The sequence below is a fragment of the Mesoplodon bidens genome (assembly GCF_964165515.1).
Source record: "Mesoplodon bidens genome assembly, chromosome: 4".
NCBI classification, from domain to species: domain Eukaryota; kingdom Metazoa; phylum Chordata; class Mammalia; order Artiodactyla; family Ziphiidae; genus Mesoplodon; species Mesoplodon bidens.
Genome location: NC_138160.1, coordinates 15,094,014 through 15,111,419, shown reverse-complemented (window position 1 = coordinate 15,111,419; position 17,406 = coordinate 15,094,014). Strand labels below are relative to the sequence as shown.

At 43.3% G+C, this 17,406-nt stretch overlaps 1 protein-coding gene across 3 annotated transcripts in view; it reads left to right on the top strand.

Moving 5' to 3' along the window:
* Positions 1 to 17,406, top strand: part of MYO10 (myosin X) — a 221,640-nt gene that overhangs the window by 146,249 nt on the left and 57,985 nt on the right. For all 3 annotated transcript variants that reach the window (XM_081232992.1, XM_081232991.1, XM_081232993.1), the window contains one exon: positions 706 to 786. In XM_081232992.1, the coding sequence (XP_081089118.1) occupies positions 706 to 786 (81 nt within the window). The remainder of the gene's footprint in view (positions 1 to 705; positions 787 to 17,406) is intronic.

Genomic DNA, 17,406 nt, shown 5'->3' with positions numbered 1-17,406 from the left:
TACCTCTGTATGTTTTAAAGTTTTAGCCTTTGATAATACATAGTGAAATATTGAGGAATGAAATAACACAAGGTCTGGGATTTGCTTTTCTACTAGAAGTGGGCGAAATGTGTATGGGGACAGGGATCAGATGAGGTGAGATGAGCCAGCGGCCGAAGCTGATAATGGGTACCCATTACATGCTCTGTCTGCTTTGGTAAATGTTAAAAAATCTTCACAATTAAAACAAAACTTAAAGAAAAAACGGTAGTATTACAGAAGATTGATCTGCCTGGTGATTTGAAGGAAGAATGAGAGATTTTAGCTCAAAGACCAGTGAGGTACTGGTATAAGCTGTCATTTTGATGGAAATAATTAATTAAGAGGAACAGCTTCAGTGGAGAGTGGATACTTCTCAGGTTTTCTGTATAAACATTGAAATATCCCAGGGTGGTTTTTTTGCTGGTTAACAGAACAGGTTTTTTTTTTTTTTTAATGGTACTATGTTGAGAAAGTACTAAATGAGTTTTGCATATGTAAAATAACTTCTATGACAATTATAATACCTCTGTTTTATTAGAATGACATGATTAAAAATGAAAATGCTATTATTCCTCAGATTTATATTGTTTTCTTTTTCTTGTTCCTGATGAGTGCCTAGGGTGCTGAGAAATTTAAAGACATAATAAGAGACTAAATCAACATCTACTTTTTCCTTTCTGATAGGACTCCCTGCATTCCTTAATGGCAACGCTAAGCTCCTCTAATCCTTTCTTTGTTCGCTGTATCAAGCCAAACATGCAGAAGGTAAGATTTACAACTGTTCTAGACTGACACTGTCTTATTGAAGGACACTGCCTCCTGGTGTGGTGACTCAGAGATTTGGTTTCTCCAAAGTCCTTTCATTATAGATGGTTGGAAATGTATATGACATTATTATAACATAACGTTCACTGGAAAAGAAATTCCTTTGTCTTTTGGGCCTATTTGTCTGCTTTTGAATGATGCCATTATGCTCTAGAGAAATCTGGTTTAAAAGAAAACATTGTGAAGCCTTTGCATTTTTATTGTAAGCATTGGTTTGAAATTCTTGGGCAAGCTCCAGAATGTGATATACCTTTTTTTGGAAGAAATGGTTGGTGTGTTTTTTGTTGTGGTAGAGTTCTTTTTCATTTTATTTTCTTTTGCTTTATTGTTAAACATGACAGAGAGTCTGTATTCTAAGTAGTAATGATGGATTTTAAGGACTTTTACTCATTGGTTGTAACTAATTAGAAGACTCCTGTCGTCAGAAGTTTTTGTGTCTAGGCTCTTGGTTTTAGCTTTTTAATGCCATATCCTGATCAGAAACAATGTGAGTTTTATACAGAGAATCTATCTGAACAAAAAAGATTTAGTATTAGGTGAATGCAGCTGTTGAGTCTAAGGCTAAATGGGCAACTTGCCGTGAAGTGCTGTTAAAAAACTGAAATTATTTTGATTTGGCAAACATCTGCTCTAAGTTCCCCTGTAAAGAAAGGAAACCCCCCCAACAAAATAATAATGTCAGGGGCCTCTCAATGTGGAAGAACTAGATGCTGTCCTCATAAGGATTAAGATAAGGAATCTGACCTGAACTGTTTCCCATGAGACTGTGTTATGTTCCATAATGCCGCTGTCAGTAACTTTGCTGATGCTAAATCTTATTTTTATTTTGTTTACCAGTTACCTCTGACTTAATATTACAGTGATTCCTCACTTAGAGTTTAACCTTTTTTTTATAAGAACCACAGTGTTGAATTCTGTCTTCTAGGAAGGCAAAACTCAATGAGGGGAGAATAATCTGTTTGGCTTGTTACCTTACTCTGAGATGTGATGGGGAGAGTTTGGCGTTTGTGTGGTGTAAAGTAGCCGAGACTGGGGTTCTGTAAATCTGTGATGAGTTGGTGTGTATCGGTTCTGGTAGTTGACATAGTAACTCATCTTTCCATTTTTCAAATTTATAGTAAAATGTTTGAGGTTATCACAAAAAACGGCAACTAACTTAACAATACATAGCTTGTGTTGACATAATGTTGGAAATTAATAGTTAAAACATAACCGTGTACCACGTCAGCTGGCTTATATCCACCTGCTGTGCTTTATAAAACCCCAGTGGGCAGGATCTACAAGATGATACAAATGGGCTTTGCGTTTTGGGTCTACATTCACAGGAGCTGTGTAACCTCTGCCAGTGTTTCTTTCTTCTTTTTACAACAGGGGTAATAATACCATAACTTAAAGATGCATGTTTTCCCCCAATTTAAGGTCTTGGGTATTGAGATGCATCTTGCAGCTTTTTGGCGAACCACAGTTTAAGTGGGAACTCTTTTCTCTCTTCTTAGTGGCACAGTAATTGTGCAGTTTTACAGCCATTGGCACCTTAGATTCAAAGAAAGGGAGGGGACCTGCCAGTGCTTATTTATAAGGATAGAAATTTGAACTTTAAAATCTCAGTCCTTGGGCTTCCCTGGTGGCGCAGTGGTTGGGAGTCCGCCTGCCGATGCAGGGGACGCGGGTTCGTGCCCCGGTCCGGGAGGATCCCACATGCCGCGGAGCGGCTGGGCCCGTGAGCCATGGCCGCTGAGCCTGCGTGTCCAGAGCCTGTGCTCCGCAACGGGAGACGCCACAACAGTGGGAGGCCTGCATACCGCAAAAAAAAAAAAAAAAAAAAAAATCTCAGTCCTCCATGTTTTTGTTTTCTTTCTTGGATGGCATGGACTTAGTTTTTCCTTTAAATCGTAATTACTTTTGAAATTAGGCCTGCTTGAAAGCACATCAGCAGCCAGAATGTTGAAGAAATTGCCTGTTTTTGATGTTTATTTTTCCTTGCTGGGACTTGGTTGTGCCTAATGGCTTTGGTGTTTGCATTTTAAAAAATGACCCAACCCAGTCTCTGGTTCCATTTCTGTTGGCTTACAGCCCTTTTCACCTCCTGACCGGTGGCAGGCACTAATTAATAACCTGCCAGCAGATGGGCTGAAGAAGACTTTGAAAAACGTCTTGGTGCCGTTTTCAAGGCACCCAGCAAGTCAGACATGAGAACTGACTTGTCTGAGGCCTAAGATGTAGGTGTGGTATTAAGTGCGAAGGGGCTAATTAGACTATAGAAATAGTAAATTACAACTCGCTTAGTATTCATTTAGTTCCATTGCAAATATTGGAGTGTTGCTGGTGATGATATATGAAATATATGTAAACAACCCTCATTTAGAGTTTCTTATGACATTTCTTTTGTCCAAAGATAGATGCTTCTATAAATCTCACAGGGAAAATCTTGCTTGCCTTTGCCCAGAGATGGGGAATGTGTATTTCCAGTCCTCACCTCATGCCCTCCTCAAGTCAGATGTTGATCACGGGGGCTTGAGAGGATGTATTCAGATGTACGTATACAGAGGTGTCTTGTACATCGTTCAGGTATGTAGATCATGGATTTGGGCAGCTTCTAGAGGTTTCTTTTGGCAATTCTGTGACCCAAAAGGCATAAGAGCAATGGCTGTAAAGCCTGGGGCCTGGAGAACTGGGGCCTTAGAAAAAGTGGAGTAGCGGCTGGGTGCTTTTAGGAGCCTGTGCAGCACATCCAGGGCTCCAGTGGTGGCCTGGCGAGTGTGTACACACGGCCCCCTGGGCCCCAGGCCTGTGGTACAGGCTGCCTCCTCTCCTTGGCAAGTGTGTGAGGCTCAGGATGGGCACTTGGGCCCCAAGCATCTAGAAATCCTTTTGTGGGAATACTATGGGTTTTCGTTATTTGGGATTTTTATGTTTTGCTTTGAAAAGCTGGTGTAAGCGGGGAGAACATAACTGACATGCTGGAACAGTTATGTCAGTTCAACTATTAGAGTATGTGGACTTCTTTCTTTTTGTGAACAATTTGTAGCTAATCTTGAGCGTTGCAAAGAAGACACTTCACTAACGTTGCTGAGAAGTCCTCCTGGTGCTAAGTTATGAAGAAAATAAAGGCGTACCTCTTGGTAGGGGCTGGCCTGCAGCCAGTTCTTTGCCTCAGACGACACCAAAGGATGCCGTCCTCCCCTCGGCTTAGAACTTCCAGTTTACAAAGGGCAAGCTTCTCCATCAGACGGTTTTTGGTGGGTGACGTGGCCTCATAGCTTTTTTCTGTTGTGGTTTGCTTTAGGCAGTAGTGTTTCTGGCCAGAAGTGCCCCAACCAACCCCAGGAGATTTCTATATCGAAGAAAACCTGCTTTGCCTCCTGAGAATCTCTCCCCAAGGGTGTCCCGTGATCTCTGCCTTCTCTCCTTGCCTGGTGCAAGTAACTTCTGTGGGTTGGATGTGAGAAGCTCTCGGGTTCTAGGGGGAAGCATCCTTGACTCCTGCAGGGTCATCTTTGAGCTTTGACCCAGCATAAATGCATCCTCAAAGATTCTGTGAGGTCTTCTCCAAAAAGGCAGGATATGGGCCCCCTGAGTGGCCCTGACCCTGGGAGCTGCTGGGGGAAGGCTATTCTAGCAGAGGTGGCTGCAGGGGGTCAGGTTTATCTAGGGGAAGAGTGAGGAAGAGGGGTGTCCATGCCGAGGGGAGACCGGAGACCAGACCTCCCAGGAGGGAAGCCGTGCGGTCCGTGCGCCGGACTGCAGTTGTATTTGCCGGAACATGGAACATCGAGCAGGAGGATGAAGCTGGAGACACAGGATGGCCTGGCTGTGGGCGTCTTGTCTTAAAGCACTGTCTTCAGGCCCCGAGCCACGAGGACTATGAAGCGTGTCCCACCGAAGTCGTCTTTAAGAGCCTTCAGAGGAGGCCAGTGCTTTCCTCTTAAATGACGCCTGCTGACCTGTGTCCCTCTCTTTCATGGGGCCACTGCTGACACCAGACTAGTTCCCTCTTTTATACAACACTCAGGACCACACATGAAGTGAGAACGCTGTGCTGGCATTACGGAAACACGAGCCTTTTGTTTCCAGAGGCATCATGATTTGATTAATGGCTTCATGAATCGAGCACATTTAATCCTGGGGACTCATATTTTGTGTGATCCAGGTGCTGCCTGCCATTTTTTTCCCTAGTTTTTTTTTTTTTTATACAGAGGCGAAACATTTCTTTAAGTAATTCTGATGATATTGTAGCATATTTCCTAGCTTGAATTTTTTTGTCCTATTTTATTCTTCCTAGATCTTTTTCTCTCTCATTTTATTCATCTTATTTCTCTTGAGCCTTACTGAAACTTTATTCCAGTGACCCTTTACATCTCTTTTTTTTTTTTACATTTCTTTTTAGGCTTTGGTGTCTCTACCTCAGTGCTATTTTCTGAATAAGGTATTCCACAAATACGGAAGACCTTGACCAAGTACAACTTTGCAGGGCCTGCCTCTTCCATCTTTGTGCCCCGCTGTGTAGCTCAGCCAGCATCCAGACTGTCATATGTGCTCAGTGAACGTTGAATCCGATTGCTCATAAAAGGACACCATGGAGTTGCTCATGGTGTGTGAGTACTTGACTTTCCCAAAGATGAAGACTTAACGCTCTATCTTGCATCCTTACTGCTATGCGTTCCATTTTGGTTTAACTGTTTTTGGATCATCTTCAATTTGTATAGTTGGAAGTTACCCCAGGGATACACCACGAGGTCAGTATCAGAGTGATGTTCTTACTGTGATCCAGTCTTTCTATGTTCATGGGTTCTCTCTCCCTTTCCCAGCTGACCCCCTTCTCAGACATGGCGCCCCCGCCCCGGCCCCCCGGCAAACCTCCAGGGTTTGGATCCCTTTTGGAACAGCCAAGCATAGCCCTGGAGACTCATTCACAAACATTTTGAGTTGGGCTTGGAGCTTCATACTCAAGCACTCAGATCTCTAAGTGGGGTCCCCCTAGGGAATGTGTTCCCTGCCATGATTGGGCAAGGAGGTCTGGATGTGCAAATCTGCCGGATAACAAGGGTTTAACCTAGAAGGTTAAACACTGGATTTGAGCATTTTGATTGAACTTTCTGGAATTGTACGTCATTCAGCCCAAACATCTATTACCGTATTGAATCAAAGACTCCCACGGTTGTGAAGGGCACCGTCGTCCACGCATCACTGTGGCAGCAGGAGCTCTACCTAGTTAACCAGGGCACGATGCTGCCTTATCTCCAGGCGCGTGCTTTGTAAGTTGCAAGAATGAAGTGGCGGTCATGCGTCCACCACAAATCCTTGCTTCACTGATAACACAGTCACACCGGTCATGCGTCCACCACAAATCCTTGCTTCACTGATAACACAGTCACACCGGTCAGGCGTCCACCACAAATCCTTGCTTCACTGATAACACAGTCACACCGGTCAGGCGTCCACCACAAATCCTTGCTTCACTGATAACACAGTCACACCGGTCAGGCGTCCACCACAAATCCTTGCTTCACTGATAACACAGTCACACCGGTCAGGCGTCCACCACAAATCCTTGCTTCACTGATAACACAGTCACACCGGTCAGGCGTCCACCACAAATCCTTGCTTCACTGATAACACAGTCACACCGGTCAGGCGTCCACCACAAATCCTTGCTTCACTGATAACACAGTCACACCGGTCAGGCGTCCACCACAAATCCTTGCTTCACTGATAACACAGTCACACCGGTCAGGCGTCCACCACAAATCCTTGCTTCACTGATAACACAGTCACACCGGTCAGGCGTCCACCACAAATCCTTGCTTCACTGATAACACAGTCACACCGGTCAGGCGTCCACCACAAATCCTTGCTTCACTGATAACACAGTCACACCGGTCAGGCGTCCACCACAAATCCTTGCTTCACTGATAACACAGTCACACCGGTCAGGCGTCCACCACAAATCCTTGCTTCACTGATAACACAGTCACACCGGTCAGGCGTCCACCACAAATCCTTGCTTCACTGATAACACAGTCACACCGGTCAGGCGTCCACCACAAATCCTTGCTTCACTGATAACACAGTCACACCGGTCAGGCGTCCACCACAAATCCTTGCTTCACTGATAACACAGTCACACCGGTCATGCGTCCACCACAAATCCTTGCTTCACTGATAACACAGTCACACCTTGTCGCCCTGTTTCCAGGCCTTTCTGCAGATAAAATAACTTTCTGTTTCACCGATGACTCTAGAGAGGAGTGTTTAGACCACATGTAAAGGACAGCTGGACTCGGGGCAAGTACTTCCAATAGTGCCTGTGATTTACAAAGACAGTGAAAAGCTGTGATGAAATCCATGCACATCCGTGTATGGAATTACGGCACGATGGTCAGCAAGTCACAGACGCATTCAGGCAATTTGAGAGGGGAACATGTTTGCGTTAAGAATTGATGAAATATGGTCGGTTTATCCCCTTTCAATGAGACACAAAAGGATCATCCTCCCTCTTCCTAAATAATTCCCAGGAACAGAGAATATACTTTCCTTTCACCTAAAGGCACCCTGTGGTCTTTTTTTTTTTCTTTTTTAATGTTGAGCCTTCTTTTCATTTATTAATTTTTTTGGGGGGCTGTGCTGGGTCTTCGTTTCTGTGCGAGGGCTTTCTCTAGTTGTGGCGAGCGGGGGCCACTCTTCATCGCGGTGTGCGGGCCTCTCACTGTCGTGGCCTCTCTTGTTGCGGAGCACAGGCTCCAGATGCGCAGGCTCAGTAGTTGTGGCACATGGGCCTAGTTGCTCCGCAGCATGCAGGATCCTCCCAGACCAGGGCTCGAACCCGTGTCCCCTGCATTAGCAGGCAGACTCTCAACCACTGCGCCACCCGGGAAGCCCTGTTGTCTTTTTTATAAAGCTCTTACTATTTATGGGAAAGTTTGTACTTGTACTGAATGAAATCTGCATTTCCGCATCTTCCATTCACTGGTTTTCATCAGTGCATAGGTGGCCCTGCTCCACTCCCGCTGAGACATGGGGTGCAAGGTGCCCTGGGTCTAGCGAGCTCTGATACACAGAGGCCCCACCCATGTGGGAAGGCCGTTGCTCAGGTGCAGGGCCCCTGAAGCCTTGGGATGAAATCGAAATACATCAAAGGTGTGTGACTGGGTATCTGTCCAGCCTATTGTCACTGAGCCGTTCTGTGGCCTTGGGATTGTTTCCTTTTCTCCAAAGTGTGTAAAGTAATGGTGCCTGCTTAGGGGAGCAGTTGTAGGTATTAAATGAGGTAACGGGGACATGAAGCAGCTACACTGCACTGTATGAAGCAGTCCATACTTGCGTTACGTGTTTGGGTTGGAAAATAGGCTCACTTCATCCTCACAAGGTTAACCCCCAGTTTAAGCTGAATCAAGGAAAAGCTAAGACTATTGCCAGACCTTTTCCTTTTTGAGTTTAGTTTTAAATCTCATACCCTTGGCAGATTGTTGTAACTAGCTGCTGCTTTTTTTTTCTTTTTCTTTTTTAAATTTTCTTTAGTCTTTGATATGGTTATGGGATGAACATTTTAATTTCTTTCTTTTTTTTTTTGCGGTACGCCGGCCTCTCACTGCTGTGGCCTCTCCTGTTGCGGAGCACAGGCTCCGGACGCGCAGGCTCAGCGGCCATGGCTCACGGGCCCAGCCGCTCTGCGGCATGTGGGACCTTCCCGGACCGGGACACGAACCTGTGTCCCCTGCATCGGCAGGCGGACTCCCAACCACTGTGCCACTAGGGAAGGCCCCTAATTTCATTTTTTTAAAAAAACTAATAGACCTTCTTTTTTAGAATATTTTTAAATTTACAGAAAATTTGAGCATAGAGTACAGAGAGTTCCCGTATCACTGTCCTCTCCAACACACACACACACACGTTCCCCTATTATTCACATCTTGCGTTAGTGTGGTACATTTGTTATCATTAGTGAACCAGTACTGATCTATTATTATTAAAATCCAGAGTTAACATTAAAGTTCACCGTGTCCCATGATTGAGTTTTGACAGATGATACCATTGTGATGTGTCAAAGTGCTAAATGTTCATAATCTATTCATAACACGGTGAATGTTTTTTTCAAGTAAAAGTTTATAAGAATAGGATGGTTTCCGATTGCCTGGCCAAAGGGTGAAGATTGAGAATGAAGTTTCTATGGCACACAATCTGAATGACACTGCTTTATAGAGAAGAGACTGATGAAAAAAATGGAGGAGAGACAGCATAGGAGAACCGGGGGCGAGGGGTTTTTAGAACTATCTGGATTGTCAGACTCTCAGTCCTCCCCACATTCACTTAGTCCTAACAGCCTTTGGAGATGATTCCACTTCCTCTGCATTCTTGCTGGAAAATGCCCACTTGGCATTCAGTAACCTTCCATAATTCTTCCTGGCTTTCTGATCGCCACTCCTGTTGTCTCTTCCCCCTGTAACTGGAGCACTCTTTGCCAGCACCTTTGACTTTTGAGAACATCACCTACCCACACCCTGAAAAAAGGCAGCTCTCCCTTTCCAGGAAATTTTAGTAGAGGAAGCATTAAAGCTACCATTCTTCTCCCTCAACAAAACAATCCCGCTAAACCCCTCAGTGGTCACTTGAATCCTGTTTACAGAGTTGTCATGGCAACTATTCAGGAGCGCTATGCAAAGACCAGGATAAATAGCCAGAAATGAAACTGGGCTCAAGGGAGGGGTGTTGTTCTCAGGGTGGACTTTCCAAGATCACAACTAAATTGCTTGGTTTTGTCCTGGGGCATTTTTCCTTTTTAATATTAGTCATCTTTGAAACTTCAGAGTATTTGGACCTTCAGATGACTTTGCACGTTTGTTGGTGCATGCAAGGTGATTTGTTTGCTCCGACGGTCAAAAGTATCGTCGGCAGTTGCTCTCCCGCCAGCCTCACCAGGCTGGACTTCTTTCAGAAGAATCAGGAATTAAGCAAGCAGAGCCCTAGACACCACATAAAAGACTGGGAACAGCAGTGAGCTGAAGAAAGCCCGTTTTTGTGTCTGTCGGCTCAGATGCTTGTAGCCCGGACTGCTAAAGATGCAGCCATTTACAGTGGACAAAAGCTGAAGGGGGCAAAAGAAACCCAAGGTAGGGGTTTTTCTCTTATTTGCACTGCTTATAAGTTTCACAGTGATCACAGTACTGTAGACTTTTGTAGAGGAGTTTTTTAAGCCTGAGGAAAACAGGTTTTTGCCGTCTCTCTGAGCACCAGCAGTGTTTAGTTTCTAAACAAATGGGTAAGTGCTGATTTTGATTGCATGTACAAGTTTGAACTACTAATGCTTTGTAAAAACAAAAGACGTAACCTCTTGGATAAGGCATTGATAACGCAATATATTTTTTGGTATGGAATTCATCTTTTATAGGAAAAATCATGTTTAATATTAGGTTGCACTGGGAAATGGTGAGTGGTCGTTTCTTTTGTTTGAATTTGTTATGTCAAAGAATTTCCCTTTAAAAATTATAGGCTACAGTTTTGCAGCTTTTTCTTGCCCTGTGCTTTATACCAACCTTTAAAGAAATCTGCACAAGAATCGGCATCTTTATAAGTTGTATTATAAATTGGTTGATACACAAGTATGGAACTGGGAAAAGTTACAGGAATTGAATGGTGATTTGTTTAATATCATGTGCTTGTTTCACACAAGCATAAACTTGCCGATATTTTGCAATCTGCCCGGGAGAAACCTGATGAGACACATTTTGCTGAGATCCTCTTGTTCCCCAGAGTAGAAGTCCCTAAAGAAAGAACATAATAAAGAGCGTCTGAAATGCTAATCTCTGCTTCTACTGCCACTTGAATGTGTTCAGCTGATTTCTATTCAGTTGCTAAAAGTGCCCTTTAAGGGAATAAGTGTTTTAAATGTGAAGGTGGTCTTTCATATTAAATTGAGTTACATTTAAAAGAAACGAATAATAATGTGGCTGGCTGCTACTTAGCCAAATCTGCTTTCCCCGAAATAAATTTCTAGTGCCAAGGGAAAACCGAATGTTAGAACATTTTATTTTTACCATCAGTTTTTTCAATCTTAAGGGTAATTAATCTGACATAAAATTAATAACCATCATAAGAGAAAGACGAAGTGTAAGTCATCTTCAGGAAAGTGCCACATATTTCTGACTCTTTCTGACTCTTTCATCGTGTCGTACTTCTGGGTTTTCTTACCTGTATTTCTGTGCTTAAACATATAGATCCCCAGTTCCAGAATCCTTTTGTTGTTTGCAGTGAGGGAATACACCCACTCTCAGATAAGTAATATCTCACTCTCTCCGATGAGCACCATGGCATGGTGAAGGGTATGTTTGCCAAGGCACCCCAGACTGCCCTGCTTGCTTCCCACCTGGGAGGTGCCATCGGCCAAGATGAGTAAATATTTCCCCTGCACCCACTGTGAAGGGTAGCCACACCACCTCCCAGCAGCCCTCTGGCTGTACATTTTTTGGCTTATCTTGATGAACTTCTAGAATAGCATCCAGTCAGAACAGCAGCCCAGTCCAACATTTGAGCCATTCCCAGTCCCAGACCACCTATCAATCATAGGCAGACTGTGATCTTGTGTGTGTTTTCTCTAGCCTAAGTGGCTCCGTACTAATGTTTTTCGCCGGCAGCCCCCTTAATGTGAGATTTCTGTTTGTGACTTTGCTGTAAAACTCACCACAGCTCACCCAGCATCTGTATGAAGGATCGATTCTAAAAGCTGCGTTTCCCCTCAATGACTGGAGCAAAGGGTCCGGGTTTTGGAGACCAGAGAATGGGTACTGGGGGAAGGTTGCAGTGTGGTGCTCGGGCTCAGAGTCTGAACGTCCCTGGCTTTTCTCAGACTTGGAGAAAGCTCTCTGCCTTCACCGGCTCCTCAGCATTTCCCTGTGTTGGCCTTTGACCCTGGGGAGTTCCCCTGTTCTTCCTCAAGCCAGCTCTTTCCCTGATACTCAAAAATACTACTACAATGAATAGTAACTATTCATTAAACATCATTACAATAGTTACTAGGTTTTGCCTGCATCCCTCCCCAGTATAAAGGCAATACTTATTGCTTATAAAAGATTTGGAAAATATGCAAAATACAAAGAAAAAAACCTTTAATTTACAGTTACCTATAATTTTACTACCAAGAGACAATCCTGCTTACATTTTGTCGTATATATACCTTTTCCTTTAAATTGGGATCATAGTCTACCTCAATTATGTAACTTACTTTTTTTTAATCAATATTTTTTATTGAAGTATAGTTGATTTACAGTGTTGTATTAATTTCTGCTGTACAGCAAAGTGATTCAGTTATAAACATATATACATCCTTTTTCATATTCTTTTCCATTATGGTTTATCACAGGATATTGAATATAGTTCTCTGTGCTATACAGTAGGACCTTGTTTATGCATTCTATATATAAAAACTTACACCTGCTAACCCCAGCTTCCCACTCCACCCCTCCCCAAACCCTCTCCCCGTTGGCAAACACCAGTCTGTTCTCTATGTCTGTGATTCTGTTTCTGTTTCATAGAAAGGTTCATTTGTGTCATATTTTAGATACCACATAAAACTAATGTGGTATTTGTCTTTCTCTTTCTGCTTTACTTCACTTAGTATGATAATCTCTAGTTGCATCCATGTTGCTGCAAATGGCATTATTTTGTTCTTTTTTATGGCTGAGTAGTATTCTATTGTATATATACACTGCATCTTCTTTATTCATTCATCTGTCAATGGACGTTTAAGTTGTTCCTGTGTCTTAGCTATTGTTAATAGTGCTGCTGTGAACGTAGGGGTGCGTGTATCTTTTTGAATTAGAGTTTTGTCTGGACATATGCCTAGGAGTGGAATTGCTGGATCATATGGTAATTCTGTTTTTATTAACATATCTTAAAGCATCCCTGTGCTTTTTTTCATGACTGTATACACTCGTCAGTGGCTGTGCTTTAAGTCAAATTTCTATTATTGGATTATTTCATTTCTTATTGTAAACAGTGCTACTTACTGTTATTCATGTGTGTAAATATTTGTGCTCGTTTAAGGCTGTTTCCTTAAGGTAAATTCTCAGAACTTTATTTGCTAAAATCAGAGTATGCACATTGTTATGACTTTGATGTATACATACACACATGGACAGCTTGGCCTTCATTAAGGCCAACAACAGCAAAAGTTTTTGCAATGTATAACAAGGGATTCAGAGCCTTATAAAGAGCCCTCACAAATCAATAAGAAAATAACAAACATTTTAGTAGAAAAATGGGTAAAACACATGAACGAGAAATTTGCAAAAGGTGTAATACAAATGTAAAATAACCTGACAACGTCAATAGTATAATCAAAGAAATAAAACCTAAAATAGTGAGATAGTCTTGCCAATGTGAAGATTGGATGAGTTTTTGGTTTTCCGTTTTCAATAACATGTTTCAGGGTCTGTGAATATTTGAGGAAACTCCCATTCATGTACTTTGCCACTGGGAGTTTAAATTGTTGCAGCCTTTCTGAAGGACAGTCTCATCCTATCTTCCTGATTTAACTTTTCTTGCCTCCCCTGGGACCATAGTCCATCAGTTTTTCTCTCTTGGGCTGTAAAGGGTTCCTTCTCCCAGGATCCTATCTCCTCGCTGATACTTTCGTTGTATTTAAATATATGTATTTATTTATGTAAAAGAAAGGGGAGGTGGGAGTGAATAGGAACTTGACCGGGTTCCCCCTAGAGCAGTCTTCTTTTCACTGCTGAACATTTCTAAAAAGAGTCCGTACCCGTTTTCTTATTTCTGAGGCTATGCCATCCAAGCTGCCTCTGCCTCTGTCCTGCTGAAAGCTTCCAGGTAGAGTTTTTCTCTGCCCTGCCCTCCTAATCTCCACCTCCCACCCCCAGGGCTGTGGCATCGCCATCCACCTCCTCCTTCCTGGCACGTCTCTGACCAAGCCTCCTCCCCCCTCCCTTTCCCCTCCCCCTCCCTCTCTTGACTGGTTCCCTGGGTGTAGGCCTGGCCTCGGGTGCTTCCCTCACCTCCTCACCTGTGCTGTTCCCAAAGAAACGCTCACTTCTCTCCTTCTGCTCTCAGCCCAGGTGAGTACCTTTCTGCTGTGTTTTCCCAGCCTGAAACCCTCCTCTAAGCTTTGGCCTCATAGCCCAGCTTTGTAACCTACTTTTTTCCTGGGTCTGTGCTTGGCCAGCACTTCAAACTGAAATGTGTCCAGAATTAAATTTCACATCCTTTTCCTTCCACCTCCTTGTTTAACCTTTTTTAAATTTATCAGGTTAGGGCAGATTGTCTCAACCTTGGCACTGTTGACGTGTTGGACAGGACAGTTCTTTGCTGAGGGGCACTGTCCTGTGCATTACAGGACGTGTGGCAACAGCCCTGCCTTCTCCCCCTAGATGCCAGTCCCACCCCCCCTCCCCCAAATGTTTATAGACACCTCCAGATGTCCCCCAGAGGGCGAAATTGCCCCTGGTTGGAAGTTACTGGGTTAAGGTGTCAATGCTGATTATTTCTTGGGTTTATCCTTATTTTTTCTGTTGCTCTTGGTAAAAAATGCATCTACAACTTAATTTTTATTATAGCACTTGTTATGGTTTTGAACCTTGTTTTAACTGATGAATATATGGTGAAAATAATATCCTTTAACATTTTTCACAGGTATTGAATCATTAAATGAAACATATATTACTGCTTTCTTTCCTAGTAAGTAGTATTAGAAAATTTAAAATTTGGGGGGATGGGTGGAGTGCCCTGGATATCCTGCATATCCTGCAGGATTACGTAATCGCTCTGTGCTATCCACTTTCTCAGATGAATGGATGTCCTAGTTTCAGCCACTGTGAAAGGATAAAACAGCTCATTAAAGTGTGCCAGATGCTTCGTTTGCCAGGATTTCACTAAAAAGGGAATACTATTTAGCTTTAAGAATTCTGTGATAGACTCAAAAAGTTTGCCATTATGAAATGAAAGTGTCCCTGTTAAAAATGTGTGAAAATTTCACCAGTGAACAACGTTTTAGATACTATTTAATGTTTTTTTCAAAAGTCTCTTTAGATACAAGAAAATGAAGTTTGAACATGCACAGTAAGTTTGAGTTACTGAGATTTCAGCCTCTGAGCTTTAGGCACAGGACAAGGGTTTGCATATGAAGTCTTTCAGGCATCCCTTGATGTTGTTTTCAGTGGGACAGTTTAAATAAGGTTGTTATATATATAAGTAGCAGACAGTTTAAATAAGGTTGTTACACTATGTAAGTAGAGGACTGAGGCCAATTTTGCTGAGCTGGAAAAACAAAGCCCACCAGATGATTGGAGCCACACGTAAAGAATCTTGAATATGTTGATTGCAGCTTGAGAAATGGCAGAAGGGACATTAGCCTGACTTGACTTCTTTTCTTTTTTTTCTCTTTTCCTTTTTCTTTTGTTTTAACTCTGAAAAGTTGGCCTCTGTATTTGATTCAGTGCCTTCATTACATCAATTCCAGTAACGCTTAGACTGTTCAGTTTACATTGAACCATGGGTACACACAGTGGCAGCCCTGAGAGCCATTTGGTCGGAGGCACCTTGCAAATTAGGGAAAGGAGGTCGTGTGTGGAGGTGGAAGGGCAGGTCGGACCTGGTGGTGGTGTCACGTGATTGGGATTTCCCGGGTTCAGACACAACCTGTTAGTGCTGGGGCCGGGTATCAAAGGTGCAAAACGGTACAAAAAACTGCAAATCTCTGTGGAACTGACCATCTCTTGGACCAGCCATTGTCTGTAGCCTCATTGCATCAGCAGATGGGCCACTTCTGCTCAGGAACGCCTGCTGTGTCTGGAGCTGTGCTCGGGGCATTTCCTGGTTTACACAAACTTGGAGCTCTGCCAGTGTTGACAGAGTTAAAGCCTTTCCCTTCTCGTGATCGATTAAAAAAAAATTAACTACAATACAATTGCCACTTGTTCTGCGTTACTCACCTCGCCTGCTCAGAGCACATCCACTCTCCCTGTTACAACATGTTGGTATAAAGTATTTAAACAATTGAGAACGCGGTTTGGGAATATTCGAAGGGCCTTTAGCAAACTGGCTTGGGTACTCAGGCTTTTCTGTACTTGGTTCTGCTTTGGTAAACTAGCCTAAAACCCGGACTGCACTCTTTTGGGGACTGTAAACTGCCAAGGACGCAGAGCCCAGAGAGGCTGTAGGGAGAGACGAATAGACGTAACTGACGTATAGGGATAGATGAAGCAACACTCTTTGGTTGAATATTAACTATATTCAGGGGGTGGGTGCAAAAATATAGGAAGAAATGAACTGATGAATAGGTCACGTCTAAATCATTTCCGTTTCAGTTAATAAATCACGGACTGGCCTCGGATCATAGTGGACGATGCCAAAACGTTGATGGGGGAAAAGGTGGAGACAGACCCAGGAGGACTTTTGGAAACATTCACCAGTGTGCGATGTATCACAGTAGTGTTTCTAAGCAACACCGATCCCATGATTTTGTGGCCTAAAACACAGAATTTAACGTCTAATGCACACCTAATCCCAACAGCCCAGTGACTCTAGCAGTCATTTAACCTGGGCTTTTTTTCTACATATTCCAAGGCTAGTGGCATAAGGTTTCATAGTTCTCAAAGGACACGTAGATTGTATTGCTGTGTGTAAGCGAATACGGCAATCTGTCCTTCAGACGCTCTATAGTAAACAGGTTGATAAAACAGGTTAATCTTTTCACCATTTCTGGATTAAAATGATTAGCGAAGATGTGTCAGGAGGCTGCGTATTGTGGTGGACTGAGTGGAGTCTTACAGGAAATGCTGGACTCACTGTCGTTCGCCAGCCACGTGACATTGGTCTAGCAATTCAAGTTTGCTTATTGATGGAGTGGGGACAAGTCACCCATTTTTAGCGTGGTTACAAGGTTGACTGTGATCATGTGTGTAAAACTTCTGGCTCAGACTCTGGCACACACCTGCCACTGATGGTCGTGGTGGCTGATAAATAATAATGAACATATTTGTTGCTCTGGAAAGAGGCAGCGTGTGTGCGTTGGTGCGGCCCTTCCATTACTGACTGTGAGGGTCCCAAACATAAAGAGGCGTTCGTTTCTTCTTGAACTTATTCACCACTTACTAACTCAGCACCACATCCTCCAATAGAATTTATGAAGCATATGCATCCATTTGGGGGTAGATGTGTTTAAAAACAAATTCATGGAAAAAGTATTATCAGAACCCTGAAAAGTATGCTTTAAATCTAAGAATGGGAAACATGGTAAGTGTTCATAAGTAAAGTGGATTACTAAAGGATGTGCAGGAAATCATGTTATTCTAAAGACAGATGAGGAGAAAGGGTGTATTAGTGTCATATGTATGTTTTCTGTTTCCTGTGTCTTCCTTGGATTTTCTCATTGGGTCCTTTCCCCAAGTAGAAGGCCAAGAGGGGCATCCAGATTTAAGCATCTTGAGTCACATGATTCAGAAGCCTGTGGTCTGGCTCTGCGATGCTGGGGCTTCGGCATGAACCAGTCCTGTCCAGGCCCCAGGGATGGGAATAACCTGGCCTTTGGGCATCGCCTGACCTCCCGTTTCC